The sequence below is a fragment of the Equus asinus genome, chromosome 3 (assembly GCF_041296235.1).
Source record: "Equus asinus isolate D_3611 breed Donkey chromosome 3, EquAss-T2T_v2, whole genome shotgun sequence".
Classification (NCBI taxonomy): Eukaryota; Metazoa; Chordata; class Mammalia; order Perissodactyla; family Equidae; genus Equus; species Equus asinus.
Window position 1 is genome coordinate 114,078,683 of NC_091792.1, and position 26,795 is coordinate 114,105,477.

At 34.7% G+C, this 26,795-nt stretch overlaps 1 protein-coding gene across 3 annotated transcripts in view; it reads right to left on the bottom strand.

Moving 5' to 3' along the window:
- Positions 1 to 8,167: 8,167 nt before the first annotated feature.
- Positions 8,168 to 26,795, bottom strand: part of ADGRL3 (adhesion G protein-coupled receptor L3) — a 798,980-nt gene continuing 780,352 nt past the window's right edge. For 2 of the 3 annotated variants that reach the window (XM_070505772.1, XM_070505777.1), the window contains one exon: positions 9,662 to 10,816. In XM_070505772.1, the coding sequence (XP_070361873.1) occupies positions 10,740 to 10,816 (77 nt within the window). In that variant the 3' untranslated portion in view covers positions 9,662 to 10,739. Of the gene's footprint in view, positions 10,817 to 26,795 lie in introns of all 3 variants that reach the window. The other variant, XM_070505775.1, reaches the window with a different exon arrangement.

Below are 26,795 nucleotides of genomic sequence, written 5' to 3' on the forward strand. Positions count from 1 at the left end.
ATAATTCCAGCCTCCATCTTCAAGTCTTCCAGCTGAGGCCAAGGGCATTGCAGAACAGATACAAATCATTCCCACTGTGCTCTGTCTGAATTCTGGACCCACAGAACCTATGAACAAGCTTATTTTACACCATTAAGTTTTGGGGTAATTTGTTAGGAAGCCCTAGTGACTGGACTAAGTATATACATGTACACAGTGTATTAAAAAATTTTCCATTTTACAGAAGTGAAAACAGGCTCAAAGATTATAAGGCTCATCCTGAGCCACATAGTTAGCATAGAAAGGTATTGAGACTAAAACTCAGGCTCTCTTTATTTCCAAAACCCGTGCCCATTCACTATATTATATTATCTCCCAAAAGAATCTCAGTTTGGAAGTTGTTGAACTTTGTGCATATTCACCAGTCTATATAATAAACCACATTTTAATATGACACTAAAGTTATGATATTTGATAAGTCCGAGACTATTCTGTGTATGTAATCTAGTATATCAAAAAACAAACGAAAGCAAATAACGTGCTTTTAGGAGACCACGTTATTTCTAGGTCATTTATATCTTGTACCTGTTTTATCAGTTTCATTGACTTTAGGGTGTTTTGTTTTGTCATGTTACATTTATCTTGAGGGGTTTGGTTTTCACAAGAAATGCATCAATTAATCCATTAATGTAGCAATGCAATAACATTATATTTGACTACTTCGAAATTGACTTCAAATAAGCCGTTGGAAGCAGATGTGGTGGGTTACCTATCTAAAAACCATTCTATCTTTATCCTTCTTAGAAATCTGATTTCGTTTGATATTTACCACCCACTCCCCTTCTGGGGATAGACTGCTTTTAAAAGGAAGTAAATGAGTTTTGCTAATCTAAAGGTTTTTGTCTTTCAGGAAAAAAATCTTAAAAGAAATTATATGACAATTGGGAGGAAGAACCTCTCTAGTAATGTTTTAAAGTAAAAGTTAAAATTCACTGTATGCATAAAATATACATCCTGTAATTTATTGCATCTTAACCTCAATCATTATTACAAAAAAAAGTCCTTAATCTTTTGTTTTTTATTGCTTAAGACTTGTTATCATTTGTCTTGCATTTTAAGAGTAGTTTATTATAAACAGCTCTTCCTTTTAAAAATGAAGTCATTAAAACACTAGGTCAACCCAAAAAGAATACTTTTTTCTGATTATTTCTGTTAAATGTTTCCCCATAATATGTCTTTTGCATTTCCTCTCTAAGGCCAGACAATTTTTCAATTTTTTTAACCCTCTATGAAAATAGGTCAATAATTTCACTGTGAGATTAAATGTTGACCTTCCTTTCTTTAAACGGGAAAAATGTAAGTGCTGCTATATAGACTCGCTAAATCTTTGCTATGCCCTCTCAACTATATACAAGGGTTTTTTTAGAGAAGATTATTATTCTTAGAGTAAAACAAGTATTTTAATTGGTGCAACAGATATTTGAGACTAGCTTTAAGATGTTGTGCCTTTTAGTAGTAATTTAATAAATTCAAGTGCCAGCTAACTTCCTGAGAAATTTTTGTCACTAATAGAATCTGGCTCACAATTAATGAAATGGCAAGCGTTTTTAAACCAAACATATGTTTCTAATAACACTCTGGTGTATGCAGTGCAGTGTTTTCAATGTAGATGAGGTACTCTGGTGACATCATCCTTTAAATTCTCTTTAGGTAAACCAGATGCTTGAATGTGTATGTAGTAAGAAATGCTGTTAAACTGTCCAGAGAGAATAGTTTAATCATCTTTAAGAATATCACTAATACCCAACATGTGTATTTTTAAATGGATATTTATGTTGAAAAAACTCACTTCCCAAAATCTCTTTCAGAGAATTCTCAATTAAACTAAGTGGTAAAAATTACAGGATTTTTAAAAACCAAAGAAAAAATCATCTTGAAAACTACACATAAGATATAAGATTTCTATATACTAGCTTGTGATTTTGTGACCATACCACAAAATCAGTGGCATTAAAATTTTTACCAATAACTAGCTATAATTTATTTTTTCTGTCTAAAAAAAAAAGAAAAAAGACTGCTAAAGAAGTTTGTAGGTCAAACAAACAAATAGGAAAGGAGAAAGATAGTAAAGGAAAAGCAGAATTCACGCTTCTTTGCCCACTCATGAAACCTTAGAGCCTAGAGATTTGACAAGTAAACCTTGTCTCTGGTGGCTTTCTTATGCATTCCATGTACATGGTGTCATGGGAACAGATAGGCTTCTTATGATGATGTAATGGGTTTAATTGAGGTTAGAGTTGAAGGAATCAAAATAAATTGAATTGATCCAATGAAGAAGAAAAGTAAAAATAAATTCTAAATTTGATACTTGAGATTTTTATCGATGCAATTGCATTGTAATTAATGGTTTGCCTTGGATTTTACCCAATGAGCTTCCTTCCACCCTGAAACTATTGCGATATTATGAAGAAAGTTGAGCAGAAGAAAGTACATGAAATTAGAAGAGGTTTAGTAAAGAAAGTGCATCCTTTAACTGTCAATGGTAAGAGGAAATGAATGGCATTTGAATTACACATTCAAAGTTACAATAAGTTTGAATTCATAGTTCCAAAGACTGGGCTACATTTTACTTTTCTGAGGATGTCATAAATCCCTACTTAATCTTACATACATGTAAAATGATAATTAAAACATTTCAGGTGAACAATCCATCGTTAGATTTTGAAAACTACCCAGAATGTTGGAATGTAATTAATTTACTACTGCTTAGGATGTCTTCAATTCCATAGTAATATTAAAAATTTTGTGGCATCTCACTGCGTTACCTTGAGGGAAAAAAATGATAGAGTGAAGCTTGAATTATCTTGTTCATTGAAGGAGGAATGATTTTCCTGACAATGATGCTGGAAGAAAGAACTGAGCATAAGTCTCTTGGCAACTTCTGTGTTTTTATTTTGTCTTCAGGAGGCAAGGATTCTGGTCTGTTTGCTGTCTCATTGGTAAGAGTCTGGTGAAGAGGTCTGGTCTGCTCATTCTGGGACTGTGCTGTTCTCCCATTAATGGGGTCAGTTAGTCTAATACAGAGATGGATTATTAACAAGCCAATTTAGCCTTACATCTAAATTCACATTTTCCAATTAGTCATGAGAGACATAAATGTGACATTTTGCTCTTTGTCTGACCTCTAAGTCTCTCTCTCACTTGGCTCCAAACGTGAGAAAAGAAAAACCCTTGAGAAGAAAATAAAAAATTCAATGTGTTTTTATGTGAGATACATTCTACCTGAATTTTTCATCTTATGAAATCTGTGAGAAATCAGAAACAAAATACTGAATCAGAATAATATTCCACCTAACCCCATGTCATACGGAGGTATTAGAGGATATTTGCAAAGTTCTTTGAAATCTATTTGTATGAAATCAAGGATTGCTTTTTGGATCACTGGAATTCATAATTTACACAAAATTTCTAACCTGGAGGTTCTGACCTCTAAAATGACGTATGAATTATCTGTGGGAAGTCTAATATTGAATTAGGAAATCAGGAAGCTAGAATCCTATTTATGGAATGAAGCTCTGCAAAAATATTTATAAACATCATCAAACAACGTCTTCCAAGTTGACTTTTCTCTGCTTACCTGTTTCTGACATAGGATATATACAATAGTGTACGATTACATGAAGTCAACCTAAACAAGGGATCAAGTGGAAAACTCCAAATGGAGGTTATAACCAGATACAGGCAACACATACGATTTTTAAGTTTCCATTCAAGAAAGAGACCTAATGGCAATAAATATCTAACCCAAATCAGCCACACTTGGCTCAGTAAAATCAGGCTCACCAAAGAAGAAAGTTTCTTTTTCCCAGTGGTTAGATAGACTCAAACTGTTTCCAAAAATAACATGGAAAACTTGCTGTCATGAACCAAATGAAATTAAGTAAAAGTGCTCATATAATAAGATTAATAATAATAATAACTAATCCTTACTGATGCTAACTCTGTGCCAGGATACACACATTTTCTCTTTTAATCCTCACAACTCTATAAAGGAATTGTAATTATTATTTCCACCTTACAGATGGAGGACTGGGGCATAGGAAGTTGATGTAAGACGTATGCCACTATTAATAAATTGAATCTAAATTCAAACCCAAGTCAGTTCAACTCCATATCCTAACCTCAAGTTAAAATATATACTACAGTGATAGAAACAAAACAAAAACAAGCTAAAAACAGTTATATTTGTAAAAGTTCAACTGTGGTAGACCACAATCGGAACATGACCAAATATAAACCATAAAATTGATGTAAATTATTTAGAAAAGTTTCTGGCATGTAATAATCATAAATAACACTTAGCTAATAATGTTTTACTCCTAAAATATACTTACATAAAAATTAAAGTACATGATACCTAAGAGCTGAGGTTGCCATGATCCTAAACGTCTTCATTAAGGTTAGTGGGATCACTTGTTTCTATCTGAGTTATCCAATCAGCTATTATTTTTTTGGTAATTGATATAAATATATCGTACTAGTAAAATTTAGAAATATTTGAAATATATTGTCAATTGATATATTATTCTATCCTTGATATATAAAATTGGAACTATTGACTCAAATTATTATGATCTGAACCATAAATTGTTTGATTTTTCCATTAATGGGAATGAATTTGTGGTGATCTATAAACTCACTCTCAAGATTCTTTATATTGCATTATATTAATTATAAGTTGTATACATAACAGTTGATATAGATTCTGCCACGATGCAAAGGGTTAACTTGGGAAGCTAAAGGGTTGTGTCTGGTTAGGAGTAAAATGTACCTTGAAATAAAATCAATTGTCATGCACCTGGTCCTGACTTTTTAACAGACTAGAACCATGCTTTTAATTTTTAACGTGCATACAAATCAGCTGAGGGTCTTGCCAAATGCAAATCCTGATTCATAAGGGATAAAGTTGCCTGAGATTCTAAATTTCCAACAAGCTCCCTGGTAATATCAGTGTTGTCGTTCCATTGACTGCACTTTGAATGCAAGGAATTAGAGAATGCAGCCTCCGGCCATATATGAGAGACACTAAATTGTCTTCCAGCATCTCTTTTCTGGGACTATTCCTTTCCTTCTCCATCAACACTGGTACAACGACAGCCATTATGATCATACTTGATCATCATTCACACCCTAGGGGTGAGGCCTGAACTCAACCAATCAATTCCTTCCCAAATATTGGGAACTGAGACCCAGAGTCAATTTATTTTTTCTCAATTACTTCATGACTTTGCATAAATCCCAAAGCAGGTGGTGTTGGTTATTTTTACCTAGGGGATGGGGAAAGAGAAAAACTCTTCTGCAATGAAGGAGAAAAAGCATGATATACAGAGAGAAATGGTCATGAGAGGCACCAAGAGAGTAACATAATGGATTCTTTAGTGTGTTCTCATTCTAATTCTATTCCCGAGGCCCAGGTATATTGCTGCCCTAATAAATTACCTTTTTGCTCAAGCTGAGTGCGTTTCTGTTTCATACGACGTAAGTAGTGCTAACTTTATACTCTAAAGTGTAATGTACTTTATCTCTATACATCTAAAAGCACAAGAGCCTGGGAATCATAATCACAGCATCATTTATGTGAAGTGCTAGGAATCTGCGCTAAGCAAGCACAAGCATGTGTATAATAATATATATTACACAATGCACATTATTTTAATGAATTTTTGCATCAAATATATTATTTCAGTACATCTGTTACTTTAGAATTTGGTTCTAAATAGATAAAGATAGTAATCATTAAACTTACAGATGTTCAATGATAGAAGAATCTATTAAGTGACATATAAAACTGAATATTATATTTCCATAAGCTAAGCAAACTGCCTTTTTAAAATGTATGCATTTCTCCTTTCAGAAGCTCAGTAGTTAATTACTATAATGAAAAGTCTTACATTAAATCCATATGCTGATTGCTAGCAAAAGCACCAGAATGGCATTTTCCTTTAGATAAAGGTATTTTAAATTACTCTAGTGCTTACATTGTTAGTCACAGAATCTATTCATATTTAATTGCTTGAAAGTTTAGCTTGATTAAGCAAAATGTTTACAAACAAGCAATGCCATAAAAACATCTCCAGTTTTTGGTCTCTGGCCAAATCAACTTTCTGTAAACATTCAATGATGAATTCTATAACTGAGTAGCTAATAAACACCACCTTAAATCTTAAATTGAATCCACACATTTGTAGCAATCAGATCATTTCAGTAACACAGGTGTTATAAAACTATGACAGAAACTAGAATCTGAAGGAAATATCAGACTTCCTATTCCTTAAGTATTTAGACTAACTGCCAAGCAAACTCAAATCCTAAATACAAGCAATAACAATTGTTTGAATAAATCACCAATATTAAATTCCAGGAGCAAGTAGGTAACATAGAAATGGCTTTGTGAAGTAGTAACTCGGACTGATCCTTAGGTGACTATCTAGCCAAAATTTACATTGTACTGTTAAAAGATGTAAAAACTTGCCATAAGTTTGCAGCAAAGTTGATGGAGATTGCTAGTACTTCCAGGGATCCAAGGAAGTAAATGAAAATCTTGTCTAGACGAGTAAACCTTCATCCTAGGACTCAAAGAATTTTCATGAGTAATTTTTCAAGATGTAAGCAGCTCTAGGAAAAATAAATAAAAAAATACTCACGGAAATAAGATACTATGTGTAAGAACTAGCAAAAAAAAAATCAATAGCAGAAATAGACCATAAATTCATCATATATTCATGTTATTAGAATAAAAAGTATTTATACTGACTAGAATTAAAGAAACAAAACACTAGTTTGAATTCATCTTCAGGGAATTGGAAACAATAAAGGAAAACAAGCAGCTTTGAAAAAGACTTAAAGAGAACTTACAGAAATTAAAAACATGAAAATTAAAAATAGAAATGCAATGAATGATTACAACATCAGATTAGACACAATAGAGGGAGAGAGTTAGTACAATGGAGGATAGGTGAGAAGAGATTATACAGAGTGTAGCACAGAGAGGAAAAATGTAGAAACTACAAAAAAGATTAAGAGATGGTGAAAATAACTGAGAAAGTTTAACATAGTTCTATTTAGTAATCCAGATAGAGAGAAAGGAAGTAATTGGTAAAAAAAAAAAAAAAAAACACAGCTGAGAATATTCCATAACTAATGTAAGATGTCAAATGATTCAAGAAGTCCCATGTGTCATTTGTAGAATATATTAAAAGAAATCCACACATAGAAACATCTTAATGAAACTCTGGAACATCAAATAAAAAGGTAAAATAGTGAAATGTGATAGCGGGGCCGGCCTGGTGGCATAGTGGTTAAGTTCACATGCTCTGCTTCGGTGGCCTAGGGTTTGCAGGTTCGGATCCCAGGCACATACCTACACACTGCTCATCAAGCCATGCTGTGGAAGCGTCCCACATATAAAATAGAGAAAGGCTGGCACAGATGTTAGCTCAGCAACAATCTTCCTCAAGCAAAAAGAGGAAGGTTGGCAACAGATGTTAACTTAGGGCCAATCTTCCTCACACAAAAAAAAGTGATAGAGAAAAAGACAGGTTATTTTCAAAAGAATGAAAGATAGACAGTTAACCTTTTAATAATAAAAATGGAATCCAGAAGATAGGAGAGTTCTGTCAAATTTTCAAAGAACAGATCATGTCAAATATTGCATACAACAGAAAAGGAGAAAATTCTCCACACTCATTCTACTATTCCTAGATATATCTAATATTAAACCGACAAAAATATATTATAAGAAAGGAAAATTACAGAAACATTTTACTCATTGATATAAATGCAATATCTTAAATCAAATTTTATAAAATTGAATCCAAATGTGTTTTTCAAATAATTTATGTTGGTCAAAACAGTATTGCACTTATATGAGAATAGGTCAATATGTTCAAATTCATAATTTAATTTAACACATTAACAGATCAAAGCGGAAAAAGTGATAATCTACTTAGGTTAAAAAAAATGTTTAATAAAATCCAGTACCCATCATGATGAACATTATTAGTAAATAAGGAATAGAAAAGAATGTCTTTAATCTTATAAAGAGGCTAGACCTAAAGTAAATATAATCCTCAAAGAGGAAACATTACAAGAGTTCTCTTTACAATCAGGACTAAGACAAGGATGCACAATACCAGTACTTTTATGCAGCATTGTATTAGAAGTCTTAGCAACTGTAGTAAGACAATGAAAAACAAAGGAGACATAAAGATGTAAAGTAGGAAAGAAATACTAATTTACATAGACAACCAAAATAGTCTACAAATTACTGCAAATAATTTAGTGAATTGTTTATGTATAAAATTACTATTTAATTAAATAGTAATACAAAATTCATATCATTTTAATTACCAGTAACAAACAACCTGAAAATACAATTAAACAGATGTCAAAATTTATGTTATTACAGAAGATCAAGAATCTGTAAAAATGTTCAAGACTGCTAAGGGGAAGTTTTTTAAAATCTTTATTAAAATATATTAAAAGACATCTCAATATATGAAGTGATTTACCATGTCCCTGGCTAGAAAGACTATTTTGAAATTGTTTACCTCCTGATAATGATCATATCCAATAGAATTCCAATGTACCAAGGTTATTCATGAAATATAACATAATTCTAAAATTTTATATGGAAGAGTAAAGGGCCGATAGTAGCTAGAGAACAGGAGCAAATGAATTGTCCAAGGAGCGATCAGGAATTGTTATAAAGCTACAACAAATAAGACACTGTAAAATGACACATGTTGGTATATGACAAAGGTGATCTTTCAGATCATTTGGGAAAGGAAAGATGTTTGGGGAAAAAATAGCTATCCATATGAAAAAAAAAGATAAAATTGAAGCCACTTCACCCCATATGTAAACATAAAATGCTAAGAAATTAAAGACAAATGTCAAAAATGAAATTTTTAAATGTCTAGTAGAAAAACCTATTTAAAAAGTTTTTAGATTTAGACGTATGGAAGTTTCTTAAAAATTAAAAAAAAAAGTCGACTGTAAATAAGAAGATGTAAATTTAACTATATCACAACTGAGAAGGGTGATTAATCAAAGTCATATTAAATTAAGTGAAAAATGTTATAAGGTGGGAGAAAATATTTGCAATATACAAACAACAAATATTGAGATGTGATAAAAAAGAAAAGCTTCCACAAAACAATATGAAAAACTTTTAAATGATAAAAGAAATGGTCATAGGGGCTGGCCCCGTGGCCGAGTGGTTAAGTTCGAGCGCTCCACTGCAGGCGGCCCAGTGTTTCGTTGGTTCGAATCCTGGGTGCGGACATGGCACTGCTCATCAAACCACACTGAGGCAGTGTCCCACATGCCACAACTAGAAGGATCCACAACAAAGAATATACAATGATGTACCGGGGGGCTTTGGGGAGAAAAAGGAAAAAAATAAAATCTTAAAAAAAAAAAAGAAATGAAATGAACATAAAGAATATAGAGACTCTTCAAAGAAAAAAAATTCATATGGCCAATAAAAACATTAGTAGTGACCAAGAAAATGCAAAACGAGACCAGAGTGAAATACCGTTTTATACTCACTTAATGACAAAAATTAAAATGAAAGACCATTCAGAGAGAAAGAGATAGACACAAATCCAGATTTTGTAAGAGGTCAGAGGTTTATTTAACTTGGAGTTCTCTCTCTAAGGAAAAGAAATAAAGAATAACCAATAACAAGTACAATATTTAATATTTATTTAGAATGAGAAATCATAACAAATTACAAGTTTTAAATACCCCAAAATGCCATAAGCCAAAACAAATTTTAAAAAGTTTTTAAAATTTCTTTTTGAATACACCTATATAAGAGTATTTCCTTAAATTTTTTGGCTGCATACATTTCTATTGCTCTTCGTATAATAAAAATTTTGGAAATTTTTCAGTACACAGGATAGAAAGATAATTCCAATTTTTTAAACATGATCGAAATTTGTTTTTATTATTGGTGGTGTTTTTAACATTGGTATTGGTAAAAGTTTCAGCTTCATGACATTACTAATAGTATCGTGTGGATTTTTAAAAGATTTTTGTCAAAATTAGGAAAACCCCTCTAAGTTTGTTTCATATATGAGCTGTGAGATTTCAGAGTATTTAAAAATTTTTCGTGCAGGGAAATATATTAAAGAATTAAATACTCATAAACCAAATTATTGTTGACAGTTTTATTGTATGGCATATTTTATGATATATTCATCCATGTTAGTATTTTAGGTCACATTAGCCGGAAATCTTTATTTTTTTTTAACATGAGCCATATCATTTGGGATTTAAATGACAAGATGCCTCAAACATACTAAGAAGTGCTCCCAGATGTTAAGATGCATGAAACATGAGACTGAACACAAACATGTACTTATTTGTAGCATGTCTACAGCTTTGTACCCTACAAAACACAGGAGGTCTAATAGATTCTATTGTGTAAGATACTTAAGCAAACAAACTAGAGTATTTATAATTGTGCATGTGAATTACTGAGTATACATACACCTGGCAGGAGAGAGCTTCTGTTTTGACCAACCATAGAGAAGAAACAAATCCTCTATTTACAATTTTAAACCTCTTGGATTGGAAAATTTTTTCCATAGATAACTTCCAGCATTCATACTTTTCCAAACTTATTTCTCCTCCACTTCACCCATCTTTCTGGTGCCAGGTACTGTAGGACGAGTTCATATGGCAGTTCAGCCTCAGGGCCGTATGTTCTGTGCCCTGATGCCAAGTGAGTCAGCAGGAAGTGCAGCCGGAGGATTCCTGGAAGGCATTCCTACACCAACATGGCAAACAAGAATTAAATATCTAGGAAAATGACTCTATAAATCACTTAAACATATCCCCGTAGATGGAAAGTACTTATCTCCTCAGCTTATCCCCAAAATTCCCATGGCCACTCTATCGCCATTCATCAGGTGGGGAAGTATGACTGAGGAAAAATCTAATGGAAAAAAAGTAGTAATCTTAATCAATTACTTAATCAATTATAGTCAAGATACCTTATCCTGCAAATTTAACCAAAACATATGGCTGATGAATACATCACTAGGCCCTTTCCAAGGACCTTGCTACTTGTAAGAGAAGCATCCACAATTAGAAAATAGAGAAGTTGAAAGTAAAAGAATCTTTAAAAAGTTATAACCAATCAAATTCTTATCAAAGAAAGCAGGTGTAGCTGCGTAAATAATAGACGAATAGACTTTAAGTCAAAAAATACAGTTAAAGATAGTTATTAAAGATAAAAGGTGCAATTCCCAGAGAGGTATAACCATGAATTTTAATGAATTTTTATATTCAGGTAATAACAAAAGTTTAAAATATAGTAGGAAAAAAATAGACAAATCCACAATGAGGCAAGTAAAATTTTCTTATACCTTCTATTGAGATATAATTCATATAACATAAAATTCACCTGTCTAAAGTATACAGGCTAGTGGTTTTTAATGTTCATAAAATTATGCAAACACAAGCCCTACCTAATTTCAAAATATTTTTATCATCCCTTCCACAAAGGAACTCCACACACATTGGCAGTCTCTCCAAATTTTCCCCAACCCCCCAGCCCTTGACAACTATTAATCTACTTCCTCTTTCTATAGATTTACCTATTCTAGACATTTTATTTCAATGAATGATACAATATGCGGTCTTTTGTCACTGGCTTCTTTTATATAGCACAATGTTTTTGACGTTCCTCCATGTTGTAGTATGTACCAGTACTTCATTCCTTTCTATGCTGAACAATATTCCACTATATGAATATACCACATTTTTTCATCCATTTATCAGTTAATGGACATTTGGTTTGTTTACATTTTTTGAACATTATGAATAACGTTGTTGTGAACATTTGTGTGCACATTTTGAGTGGACATTTGTCTTCAGTTGTCCTGGGTATAGACCTACGAGAAGAATTGCTGCATCATATATGCATATGCATACCAAGATTAGATTAAAACCTGACTGCCATTCTGCTAGCACAGCTATCTCTTGTCTTGGCTCTACATTTAAACTTTTGAGGAACTGACAAACTGTTGTCCACAGTGCCTGTTGTCCACAGTGCCTGTACCTTTTACAATAACACGAGCAATGATGGTTCCAGCTTCTCCATGCCCTTGCCAAAACTTGTTATTGTCTGTCTTTTTTGTTTCACTCTCTTCTAGTGAGTGTGAAGTGATATTTCACTGTGGTTTTGATTTGCATTTCTCTAATGACTAGTGATATTGAATATCTCCTTTCATGTGCTTATTTCCACTTCTTTGTACATCTTTGGAGAAATGTCTATTCAATTTTTTACCCATTATTTAATTAGGTTATTTAACTTTTTCTGGTTGAGTTCTAAGAGTCTTTTATATATTCTGGATACAAATCCCTTATGATTTGCAAATATTTTCTCCCATTCAGTGGGGTCTATCTTCACTTCTTTGATGGTATACATTAAAGTACAAACATTTTTCTTTCTCTTTTTTTTTTCTTTTTGAGGAAGATTAGCCCTGAGCTAACATCTGCCACCAATCCTCCTCTTTTTGCTGAGGAAAACTGGCCCTGACCTCACATCTGTGCCCATCTTCCTCTACTTTATATGTGGGGCGCCTACCACAGCATGGCTGGACAAGTGGTACGTAGGTCTACACCTGGGATCTGAACCAGCAAACCCTGGGCTGCTGAAGTGGAACATGTGAACTTAACCACTGTGCCATCGGGCTGGCCCCCAAGCATTTTTATTTTTGAAATCTAATTTATCTATTTTTTCTTTGTCTGGTTGTGCTTTGGGCATAAAACTAAGAAACCATTTACTAATCCAAGGTCATGAAAATTTGCCCCTGTGTTTTTTCCTAAGAGTTTCATATATTTAAGTTTAGGTCTTGATTCATTTTGAGTTAGTTTTTATATATAATATGAAGTAGAGGACAAAATTCTTTCTTTTTCATGTGGATGTCCAGTTGTCCCAGTACTATCTATAGAAAGGCTCCTATTCCCCACTTTATCCATTGAATTGGCTTGGCACCTTTGTCAAAACCAATTGATTATAAACATAAAGCTTTATTTCTGGAATTTCAACTCTATTCCATTGATTTGTATGTCAGTCCTTATGCCAGTACCCTATTGCTAGATAACTAGTTTTACAGTAAGTTTTAAAATCAGGAAGTATAAGTCCGTCAACCTTGTTCTTTCTTTGTTATTGGGGTCCCTTGCATTTCCATATGAATAATAGAAACAGCTTCTCAAATTCTGCAAAACAGGTCACTAGGATTTTGATAGGAATTGAATTGAATCTTTAGATCAATTTGGAGAGTATTGCCATCATACATAATATCCATAATAAAAATCATATCTGTGACCAGATTAAAATATAGAAGTTCTGTTAATCAAAAGCCTCCATGAATTAAATAAAAACAGCTACAAAATGAGAGAAGCTATTTTCAACACACATAACTAAGAATTCAGATTCTGAATATATAAAGAACTCCTATAAATAAATTAGAAAAAGGAATGAATCCAAAATAAAATGGTACCAAGACCAAAATAAGTATTTCATGTAAAAGGATATACATATGATCAATAGCTGTATGAAAATATGCTCAACCATACTGATAATCAAAAAGAACAAATTAGAAAGAACATAAGAAAGTAGTACATGGCCACCAGGCTAACTAGAACTGATAAGAATAAGAAGGAGGAGGAGGAGGAGGAAGAGGGAGAGGAGGAGAAGAAGGAGAAAATACAAATGTTGGTGAGAATGTGGAACAACATAAATTCTCATGCACTGCAGGCATACTGACTTTTGAAAATAGTATAGAATTATCTAGTAAAATTGACAATAATTTGGCATTGTCCCATAAAAATGAAGAAAATCTGAGAGATTCTTGCAAACATGCCCAAAAAGACACACAATGGGGTGCTCATAGCAGCACTGATGTAACAGCCCAAACTGAAGATGATCAAATGTCCAATAACAATAGATTAAATAAATTGTAGTACGTTGATAAAATAGAATGTTCTTCAACAATAAAAATTAACTATAGGTATTCACATAAACAAGGATGGTTTTCATAAACATGAAATTTAGCAAAAACCAAAAGTCACAAAAGGATTCCATAAGATTCTATTTAAATACCATTCAAAAATAGGCAAAACAACATTCTACTTTTCAGGGATGCACAAATAAGTGCTGAAGCTTTAAAGAAAAGACAAGAGTTGAAAGGAAGAGAGAAAGCAAGAAGGGGCACACAACAGGCGTATGAGTTACTGGCAAGTTTTTAATTCCTAACCTGAGTATAGGTTAAATGTGTTTGCTTTATAACTATTTCTTAAACTATACATTTTAGTGACTCTTCTGCAAGTGTGATAAATTTTATAAGTTTAAAATGTGTAAAAATAAACAATAATGTATGTGGTCTCATTAGTATTATGTTCAAGTGTTTCATTTTGTTAATTAATTAGTTTCCCATAAAATATTTTAAAGTTTTCTTACTCTCAGTAGTCATTGAATGCAAAAGTAATCCTCGACAATGTATCTATGTTTGTCTCAGGTTTTATTCCTCTCAGGGTTTAATGGTGGGTTATCTAGTAGATGCTTGATATAGATTGGAATGAATACCAAATTTGCACAGAGAGCTCCACTATACAGCTACTTTCTATCATCCAATCTCTTTTACCTATAGCTAGGCTAAACGCACAGGATCATCTGAAATCATTTTTTAAATGATTTTATTTTAGTTAAGGCTGGCCTCTTACTTAAGTAAATGTGTCCTTCTTCCTGCTAAAAGCATTCTATTCAACTGAGAATAAGGACATGTGGCATGTCTTCCTCTTGAAGGTAGAGCTCATGTACCCTGGCATGAGCACCACAAATTCAATTCTATTACAAGTGATAAAGTAGGAATGTCAGTACAATTATCTGCAAATGGTTTGTGTCTGTTCAGGTTTTTCACAGTTCAGCATTATAACTGCTTCAGGCTTATAAAATTTCTGTACAGCAAAGCCTTATTGCATGATATTTATGTGGATTTTAAGTCATAGCTGGGTTTTATTTTTCAGACACCCAAAAGTCCTCCCTGGAAGATGATTTTAGTCTCAAAATTAGTTCCTACCAATGAAATAGAGAGTATTCAGTTAACAATACTTAGAGAGACTTAAAAACAACAACAACAACACAACTTCCTGTTTACAATGTAGTGGTGGCAACCGTGGAGTTGAAGATCGGCTGGCCAGTTTTTACTAGTTGTATGGCTTGGGGCAAGTTACTTAGATTCTCTGCACCCTGGCTTCCTCAAATATAACAAGAAGGAAATAGTATCACCAAACTCTTAAGATTGTGCTAGTAACCTTATGTGAATACTAAATGAGACAAAACTTGTACAATATTTAGTCCGGCATTAGGCCATACAGCAAGTGTTTCATAAATGCTAGCTATTATCAGTAAAGATAAAAATAAAGAAAATTTTGGCAGATTTTTATTGTGTGAATATCCAGTTTAATTTTATTGATAATAATTTCTAAATATGTGTCTTTTCTTCTACGATTCTCTACTACACAAAACAAGCCAGGATTGCAGCATCAGTACAGAGAGGAGAGTGGCAGGCAGATTACTAAAATGACCTGTAAGGACTCCTTGCTTCTGGTTATTCATGTTCTTTTATGATCCCCTCCACTTGCATGTGAGATGAACCCAGTGACCTGCTTCTAATGAACCAAACCCAGCAAAGGTGATGGGATGGGATGGTACTACCAAGATTAGATTAAAACCTGACTGTCATTTTGCTAGCACACCTTTCTCTTGTCTTCCTGCTTGCTTGCTCTGATGAAGCAAGCTGCCATATTTTGAGCTGTGCCATAGAGACATCCAAGTGGCAAGGAATTGAGTGCAGCCTCTGACCAACAGCTGGAGAAAAACTGAGGCCCTGAATCCTGCCAACAACCTGGTGAGGGAGCTTGAAGTGGACCCTTAGTCAGTTGAACCTTACACCGACTGTGGTCCTGGCTGACATCTTGATTGAAGACATCTTGAAGCAGAACACTCAGCCTGGTCTCAATTGGATTCCTGAGCAACAGACACTGTGAGATATTAAATATTACTGTTTCAAGCCACTACGTTTCAGAGTAATAGTTTATAAATAAACTATAAATAGTTAGCTATAAATAACTAATATAATGAAAAAGGACTTGAAACCTGAGCCATGTTTTCTGATATATCAAATAATCTTTAAAAAGGAATTAGGGAGCATGAGTTAGGACCTTTATGTATAAACCCCAAAAGCAACTGTTTTGTAGAAGAGATTAGACTTTGTAATTTTTAAAGTGTAAACCTTGCCTCTATTCCTTTGCAAGTATTCCTCTCCCATAAAAATGGATCCAAACAAAAGTTATTTTAGAAACTGTCTCTGTGCCCAACTGATATATTTATGATATTAAAAATGACTGCTTTTATGGGCTTAAAAGGCTTTACAAAGATTTATATATGATTTTCTGGAGGGAAATTGGCAATAAAAAAAGAATAACAATAGGATATGAGGCAATAAGCTTTCAAGTTCAGAAGCAAAATAATTTATCTTTGTAATCTTAGCAGTTAGCACAGAATCCGGCACACAGTACACACCACAGATTTGTTTTTCCTGCTGAATGAAAACAATTGAATTTTTAAAAAAGAGCTATATAAATAGAGCATAAATTTTGGAGCCAGGCAGATTTTATTTAAAATCCTGCTTCTGCCCACCCCTAATAATGTGACTTCAGACAAGCCACTTATTTCCTTAGAAAGTGAAAATTACAACTAAATTTCATCTAATAGAAAGAAAAAATTACGAAAAATGTGTTGAGAGGGACATAGTCCTTGTAGATATTAAAACATTAGAAAAATAGGAATTTTAAATGAGTGTTAGTAGAAAAAGAGTAGGCAGACAGTTCAGTGAATCAGAATTAAATGTTCATTAATCAATCCAAGTACAGTTTTGTAATTTAAGAGTGATAAACTTGGGATTCCAAATCTTTGACGAAAACAGCATATTTGGATAACATTGTCTAAAATAATAGAATGTTTATGATGGTATACTTATGACACATATTATTACTATAATAAAATTCTTCAATCTAACCAATGTGTTAATATATTAAAATAATAAATCAACACAAACAAGACCGTCAACTTGTTAGAAATATGTTTCAAGGATATAAAGCTTATTTCATAGGAAAATACATATGATTCCCTAGTACAGCGGTGAAAAGAGCTTGAGTTACCTCTTCCTTCTTAAGCTGCATTCATGAAAGGCAACATGAAACAGCAATGTAAAACTGTCCACTTATTAGACTGCCAAAGATGAAAAGTAATGATGATATCTAATGTTAAACATGATGTGGGGAAACAAACTCTCATAAAATGTGTATGAGAGTAAATAAGAAGGAAATTTGTCACTATCTATCAAAATTAAAAATCTACAAATCCACTTTTCTAGAAAATTCTGAAAAGATGGTTGTGGTGGCTTAATATTGGATTTTCCAAAATTCTATCATAAAAAGAGGCACTGAAACTAGGATAGCAAAACCAAGACCTCACAGCTAACAGCTACAATAAAAATGATGACAAAATATTGCCACGGCCTCCAAAATACAAGCAGATGGAGATAAGCCACCAATAACTATAAAACTGTATTGTATAGGATGTCTAAGAGGAATAGGAATGAGCAAATGGACATCTGAATGACCTGAAAGGAGGAGAACCCCTAAATTCCAACTGATTCTCACCAGAAAGCACAGCAGTTGAAAGTGGAAGAGTTTTCTGCACTTTCCAAGTCCTGGAGCATGAGTTCCACGTAAGGTCTGACAAAATGGAGCAATTAGTTTGTGTAAATACTCAAAACTAACCAGTGAAAGCTTCTATCTAGACAATGTCCTACAATGAGAAGAAATGGTTGTGAAAAGAATCCAAGTTGAGCAGGACAGGGACAATACAGTCATCACTCAGTATCCACGGGGGACGGGTTCCAGGACCAAAATCTGAGAATGCTCAAGTCCCGTATATAAAATGACATAGTGTTTGCATATAATCTACGCACATCCTCCCATATAATTTAAATCATCTCTAGATTATTTGTAATACCTAATACAACATAAATGCTATGTAAATAGTTGTTATGTTGTATTGTTTAGGGAATAATGATGAGAAAAATGTCTGTCCATGTTCACTACAGACACAACAGTCATAGGTCTTTCCATCAGTGGTTGGTTGGTGTGGAACCTGCAGAAATGGAAGGCTGACTGTATAGGCAAAGAAAAGATGGGGCTGGCCTGGTGGTGTAGTGGTTATGTTTGCATGCTCTGCTTTGGTGGCCCAGGGTTCCCAGGTTTGGATCCTGGGTGTGAAACTCTGCATACTCATCAAGCCATGCTGAGACAGCATCCCACATAAAACAGAGGAAGATTGGCATAGATGTTAGCTCAGCTACAATCTTCATCAAGCAAAAAGAGGAAGATTGGCAACAAATGTTAGCTCAGGGCCAATCTTCCTCATTAAAAAAAAAAAAGAAGAAGAAGAAAAAGGAAAAAGAAAAACGAAAATCCAGATAAAAAGAGGGGGACCATATCAGGGGAGCTCAGAAAGTATAAAACCACATTTTTGAAAGACTTCATGAAAACAAGAAGCAGCTCTAGAACTATGAAGACAGAAAAGATGTACTGACCCACCTCTCCTTTCTAACAGTTCAGCAAAACTAATTTCACATAGGAACAGGCTGCAGAAAGTGATTGGTTTGAAACCCATACAAAGTTTTTGGAAGTAACAAAAGAATGTGGAGTGAAAAACCTACAGACATGAAAACAGGCCAGGTGTGCTAAAAAATGGTGAAAATTATAAACTAAAATTTTTGAGTGAGCTAAAAATAATAAATGATAGAAGTTATGAACAGACAATATAGATCAGAATTTTAAAAGTTCAAATAAGGTGGTTGAACTCAGAAAAAGATTAGAAATAAAGGAAAAAACAAATTTGGTAATGAAAAATATAAAGAATATGTGAGCTACTAAACTCGACAGATAATTTCTTAAAAGAAATAAAAAGAAAAAAGGAAAGTTGTAAAAACAAAAAAGGGAGGAAAGCAATAAGAAATGTTGAGGGACAGGACAGATAAAAGATATGGGAAAATAAGCTCCATTATATCTATAATAGTAATCCCTGAAGGAGAAACCGGTGAAATAAAATAGAAGGAAAATAAGCTCCAATATATGTACAATATGTCCATGAACAAGAAAATCAATGCCAAGAAACAGAAGTAATACTAAAAGTGTTAATTCAGGAAAACTGTCCTGAAATAAAAACAACATTGAAAGGTATGCATACCGGAAAACTTGACCCAGAATTGCGAACATTAAGGACATATTTTTTAGACAAGTTGCCCAGCACAAGCCTCACTGACACAGTGACTTTTTTTTTTTTTGAGGAAGATTAGCCCTGAGCTAACATCAGCTGCCAATGCTCCTCTTTTCGCTGAGGAAGACTGGCCCTGAGCTAACGTCCGTGCCCATCTTCCTCTACTTCACATGTGGGTCACCTGCCACAGCATGGCTTGCCAAGTGGTGTAGGTCTGCACCTGGGATCCGAACCCACAAACCCTGGGCTGCTGAAGTGAAACGTGTGAACTTAACCAAAAAAGAAAGCAATTACCTGGCTGCCAGTTGGCAGTAATCTGTTTGAGAACCTATCAAACACAAACAAGTCATTTTTAAATACTTATGTGTTAATCTCTAAAATCTTCACTATTTTTCCCTGTAACCACTTGCTAACACTCGTCCCTTCACCCGCCACTACATCTGATTATACTCCTCTTGTTTGCTCCTCTTAAAATCAAGTAATGGAGTTCCTCTATGTGGACAAAAGGTGGAGACTGGAGATGCACCCAGAAATGTCCATCTAAGCAACATTTTACCAGCAGATTTCAACCAATTCCTTATCATCTATAAGTGATTATATCACGCTAGTCACATGTGTCATGTGTTAATTGAACAGAGAGTTACATCTTACTGGTGTCTTTCTGTAAAATGACATGGCCTTATCAAGAGAAAAGTTAAATCATGTATGTGGCCATCACCCCCTAAAGGACACCACAGTACCACATTTCTATAGCCACCTCGTGATCCTTGCTTGTTAAGCCTTATCTGGTGCTGATTTCTAACTGAGTAGTTAAGTGTTGGCATAGACAGCTTTTATGCACGAGTCAAGAAAGAAAAGGAAGATTTGTGTTGCTATCAAGTTTTAATTGAAGCATACTTTACTCTCTTTTGACTAAGTACTTCATTGCCATTTTCATAATGATTACAACCTTGAGAGGAAACTCTTCTGATAACTGCAGGCTAGTAATGAGATATCGTGCTGTGCTGGAGCTAAATGATAGCTAGGATTTCCCCCACAATACTATACAATCCTTGGAGAGATTAGAATTAAATGGAATCGTCCTGTTTTAAGCAGTCTAAAATGACACCTTGATGCAAAGCTGCAGTTCAATGTTGAAATGTAAAGCCCTGTCACTCTGACGTTTAAAAGAATGGCATTATTATTACCTCTTCTCGCCTACGCCAAAAAAAGAAAATAATTTTAATCGATTCACAATGCTCTATCAATTAGGAATTATGTTTAGCTGCTGTGGCAGAAAAGTCTAAATAACAATGACTAAAACAAGATCGCAATTTATTTCCACTCAGGTAAAAGATGTCTGAAGCTGGACAACTCAGGGTTGGAGAGAGCTGGAGTGAGCAGGGACCTATGTTCCTTCAATCTCTCTGCTGCGCCATCTTTAGCATATAGCTTTCTTTTTCAAAGTTGCCCAATGGTACAAGATGGCTGCTAGAGTTCTAACCATCATACTTGTATTCCAACAAGAATAAGGAGGAAGGGGAAGAAGGTAAAGGACATACTGCCCAGTTGAGGCAGCCTTCTTTACAGAGAATTCTTGGAAGCAATATCAATGATTTCTCCCTATATCTCTCTCATTGATCACCTCTAGGTATAAGAAAAGATGGGTAATATAGACTTTCAGCTGGCAAATTGCAACCTTAATATAATATCAGGGTTTTATTAATCATAACAATAATAGTTTACTTAACAATAATAGTTTACTTATATATATTTTATGTGTGTCAGGCACATATGTGTGTCACAAGTTCTAAGTGCTTTTCATAGATCAACTCATTTATTTCTCACAATAAATCTATGAGGTAGGTAAAATTATTATTCATGTTTTGCAGATGAGGAAACTGAGGCACTGAGGGATTAAGTAACTTGCCTAACGTCAGAAATGAGCCAAGATTTGATGCTTGGCTTTCTGGTTCTGGAGTGTGTCCCTTAACCACTAATGTAGAGGTGGTCAACCTTTTTAACAAAGGGCCAGATACTAAATATTTAAGCTTGCCTTCCACAAGGTCTCTGTGCAACTCTTCAACTCTACCCTTGTAAGTCCAAGGCAACCACGGATGACACTAAACGAATGGGCATGGCTGTGTTCCAATAACAGCTACCGGCCATACTTTGTCTACTCCTGCAAATATCTGCCCCCCCTCTCCAAGAGGGACACTAATGACTGGATAGATACCATGCAGTTGTTTATTCACCAAAGAGTGAGTCTGTTCTGTCACTCTCCTCCAACATCTTACCTTATAAAATAGAATGTGATTGAGATCCTGCTGATTGAGGACTAGGTTTAGAAATCAATGGATCATGGACTTGGTAATGGATCTCTAATGTTCTTTCTAATTTCCTTCCTTTAAATCTCGTTGTTTGTCCTCTTAATAAATATTCAATTTTTAGTATATCAAAGCTTTTATGAATCTTGTGGTTAAGAAACGTGTTTAAATTTGGTTAGTCTAGTCTTCCTGAATTTATTTGACCCACAGAAAGCCCCCCTACCCTGCCAAAATCACAGGCATAATATCTCAAAGAACAGAAGTTTGTCAGAATAGTTTGGGAAACATTGACTTAAGTCTTTGAGTAACTTCCTGTTGCTTCATTGCTGCAGAAATGTTATCACGGTAGAGATTATTTTGAAGACTTGATAACTTTTTCTAAACTCTGAAAAAGAGACGTAATATAAACATCAATTTACTGGGGAACCACCAAGCTTACTTTGAAATCAGTAGATCGTTTTTTTCTTTTCTTTTGAAGACCTACAAAATGGAAATAATTATCCAAAGACTTTATCTCCAGTCTTTTGTGTTTTAACACAGTACACATTCTCTTGCCAAGCTATGGTAGCTTTTGGCAGAGAAAATAACCCTAGCAGGATGTGTTCAAAAACCCCTGGCACTTGTAAGCGACCTTCTACATTCTTCCATTTCTCTGTTACTTTTCTTCCCCAAGCCTGCTTAATGTAGTATGGGGCTCAAGTTAAAGTTCTAAGTGGATCTGCATAAGGTTCGTTACAAAGGAGATCAGATAATGGCAGCAAAGTAGAATGTAAGTCAAGTCATCCATCCTATCATTTCAAAAATATTTATTGGTTGCCTACTATGGGCAAGACATTGTTCCGGGTATAGCGTTAAATTTTTGTGAAATAACTGGAAATAATTATTTGGCTAAGCTGTTTCCATCTAGCCGTAGTTATGTATTTACTAGCCTACCAACTCTAATGGTGTACTGTAACTTAATATGTAGTCGTAAATAAATATCTAATGGAGTAATTAAATCTCAATAGGGACATAATTGCAGAATAGCATTCTAAAACTCTGGCGACATCGGAGCTTCAGCCTATTTAATCAAAAAGGTTGTATTCTTTGCATAGACAGCTTGTATTTTCCCTCAAAAGGATGATCTTTACAGCACCTATCTTTTGTATCCGTCACGTCAGGATTTATTTGTAGCACAATATGCTTAGTTACAATGGTCTTGAGAGTTATAATCCTTTTAAGCACTCTCTTCTCTTGAAAGCATTTTCAAACACTTTGGGCATGCGACTCTATAAGCCCCCAGTGTGATTTAATCTTCAGTATTTTGGTTTGTTCGTGAAGTTGAAATTACTCTGAGAAAAGTGAAAGTACATGTTGATTTTGTATGTTGTTAACATTTATGTAGGATGATGAGAAATGGTTGACCTTCTATCACTTTAGAGACTTCAGTGTCCTGAAATTATGCAACTGCTTTACTGTAATGCCTATAAACATAGACGACTAATAATTAAGTTCCACAATTCCAAAATCTAGGCTTTTAACTCTAGAAAAGCTTCAATAAAGTATTACCATTCAATTGAATTTTATTTTTAAATTTGGCAAAATTTAATCTCATCTGTAATTAAATCACAATTAGGCTTTAATTATTCCAATTAAAGATTTGTATCATTTCCTTATGATGGTCTCCCCTGTAGCTTAAATTAAATCTACTGGAAATAATAAGTAATTTCTTCTGATGTATGTCCAACCTCTCCATCTCAGATATGGAACACTTGAAACTATTTTTTTAACGAGACCACTCAATTACTTTTTATTTTTGTCTGGCTTTTAATATCTCTGGAAATGCTTCAAAGGAAAAATCAAAATTTAGTAGCACTTCCAGTTTGTTTATTCACAAACATCTCAGTAACCACTTCCATTTAGAATAAAACCGAAAATACTAATAAACAAAACACAATTTTCCATATATGTGGATCATTGAGTAGAAGACACGGAACTGTTAACCGTTTTTCACTTTGTACATTCTTTCAGTAGAGCTGGAAATTCTGTGGCATTGTACAAGGATTGGATCTTCTCCTTGACTCAAAGAATGTGTACGATTCTGATGTATGTTGCATACATATTCCTCCTCACGTCTTCGTGAGATTAGGAGAAAAAAGTCCTAGGATTCATCAATGTTTGCTAGAGTTATATGTATTTTTTCACTCTTTTTTGAAAAGTCATGTTTGTGTGTGTGTGTGTGTGTATGTTGGAAGATAAGATCAGTAATCCATATTGAAATAAAATGCTTGGGTTCAAGGCCTACCTTGAGGAATTCCCCCCAATTTTATCTGAAAGACTGCTTCTAATTGGTGGCAGCATCCTTTTAAATGTAACTCTTCATTTATTTAGATATATGGATTGTGGTGGGGTATATCCCTCTGCTTTAAGCCTTCAGGCTTGGTGAGAATAACAGCTTTACTGGATAGCTCTTGCTAATCCTGCATTAAGCCTAATAGCATTTTCATTTCCACCCTTTTTTGAAAGAGAGTTTTCATCAAAACCAATTTAATTATCTTTTCAAGGACCCATAAGTGTTCAGGAAAAGTAGTATTTCTCTAGTTGAAATTTTCAAACTTACAGAGTAAAATTCAGGACCTTGACATAAGAGAAGAGTGAATCGAAGAACTAAACATTCAGCTCTGATTTTCTAATGTTTACAGTGAAGGCTTATTAAGGAGAGGATAGATATTGATTGTAATCAATGAAAATGTGTGGCTTTGTAATTTTGATTGAGTTGTGAGTTTCATAGTTGCTTTTGCTTAGCATTACACTGGTGAGATGGAAGTGGAACTGAGTATAGATAAACAAAGGGTTAAGGTCAGTTGCCTGTGAAGCTTGATTTAGACATGAAAGAGTGAGGTTTACAAGGCTCATGTCTCAGATGGACTGGGCATGCTGTAGTGTTGTAGGAATTGACACTAACAAGGTATGTTTGTCCAGCTTCCCCCTCACGCCAGCTTGCTGCCCTAATTGGAGATATAAACAGTAACCAAGCTTGTGCCAATCACGATACTCAATCCCCTGAGCAAAACTGGTCCAGAGTAAGAGATAAGAATCAAGCATGGTGAATCTGAATCCTTCCTTGCAATTTTTCTAACCAAAGAGTCCTTTCATATTTTTGTGGGCTATTTGATTGAAAGTCCAAAGCTGCTGCCAAACATGATTCTTTCTATAAAAAGAGACTGTCCTGTTGCAGCAATAAGAATAGGGAACAAGGATAGGAAGGGGCGGAGCAAAATGGCGGGGTGAGCTGACCCAGGATTCTCTCCCCTCCAAAATACAACAAAAGATTGGAAGAACTGAATTTCAGAGAATAAACATAATGCCAGCTCATTAGAGACCTACAATACCAAGAAGGCGGAGATCATAAACTTTGCTCACACCCTTGGAGGCACTGGAACGGTAGGAGAGAACATCACTCCCTCCCCTAGAGTCTGCGATCCTGCGGCATGGGTCGGGAAGGAGCAGGGGAGGGGCCACGCGACCGGGGGATCATCCAGGACTCCTGCCACTGATTCAGTGGAGACCTGCTGACGGGGGAAAAGCTTCCATCCGTGGGGACCCCATAAATCAAGGGCCTTGGGAGACCAGAGAACAGAACTGATCTGAACCCAGAGTGGCACGTGTGAGTAACAGCCCCTCCCCCCCCCCCCCCCCCCCCCCGGCAAAGCCAGTGGGCGCAGCCATCTTGCCCCAAGGCGGAGAGCTCATAACACGCGGCTCTCGACACCCCATCCAGTGGCGACAGGCTGTAACTGCAACTGAATTCTACCACCAACAGAAAAAACCGCTCCTCTACCATCCAGCAATTTATAAATGCCCCAGACCAGAAGGAAAACAATAAAAACATAGAATTAAGTCCTGAGGACTTGGAATTACGTAAACTAAGTGACAATGAGTTCAGAGCAGCTATAATCAAAAAACTCAATGAGGTAGAGAGAAAGATAGAGAAACAAGCCAAGTTCTGGAGTTACTTCACAAAAGAGATTGAAATCATAAAGAAAAATCAAACAGAATTACTTGAGATGAAAAACACAATGGACCAGATAAAACAGAATATGGATTCCCTGAATGCCTGTGTAGACAACATAGAGGAGAAAATTAGCATAATTGAAGATAGACAGGCTGAATGGCGCCAGACAGAGGAAGAAAGAGAACTAAGAATTAAAAAAAATGAGGAAAATCTCCAAGAGATAATGGATTCAATGAGGAGTAAGAACATAAGGATCATAGGAATTCCCAAGAATATGGAAAAGGAAAATGGAGCAGAAAGTGTGCTTAACGAAATTATTGAAGAGAACTTCCCAAATCTAGGGATCCACGGAGAAATGTGTGTAGAGGAGGGTTTTAGATCTCCTAGATTTGTCAATGTAAAAAGAGCTACCTCAAGGCACATAGCAGTAAAGTTGGCAAAAAGGAATGATAAGGAAAGAATACTCAGGGAAGTAAGGAAAAAAAAGAGAATAACCTATAAAGGAGCCCCTATCAGACTGTCAGTGGATTTCTCTACAGAAACCCTACAAGCTAGGAGAGAATGGAGTGACATATTCAAAGCTTTAAAGGATAAAAATCTTCAGCCAAGAATACTCTATCCAGCAAGAATTTCCTTCAGATATGAGGGAGAAATTAAACTTTTTTCAGACAAACAAAAGTTAAGGGAATTTGTAACTAAAAGCCCTCCACTACAAGAAGTCCTCAAGAAGGCTCTCATACTTGAAAAAAGAAAAAAGGGAGAAAGGGGACACAATGCACAGACTAGGGAGACTGATGGATAGAACCAGAACAGGATAGCAAATATTCAATTATAGCATTAGGGTAAAGGTAAGGAAACTACCAAAACAAGGACGATCTTAGCACTCTAACTACCAATTAATAAGACGAGTTGGAATAAAAAATGAAAATAATTATTTAGGAGGGGAAGAGCAAAGGGTCTAAATCAGTATTGGTCAAGTAAGTAAGAGACCACCAGAGAATAGACTATGTTATACACAAGATTCTAAATACAAACTTCAAGGTAGACACTAAAATAAAGTACAGAACAGAGTCACAAATCATAAATAAGG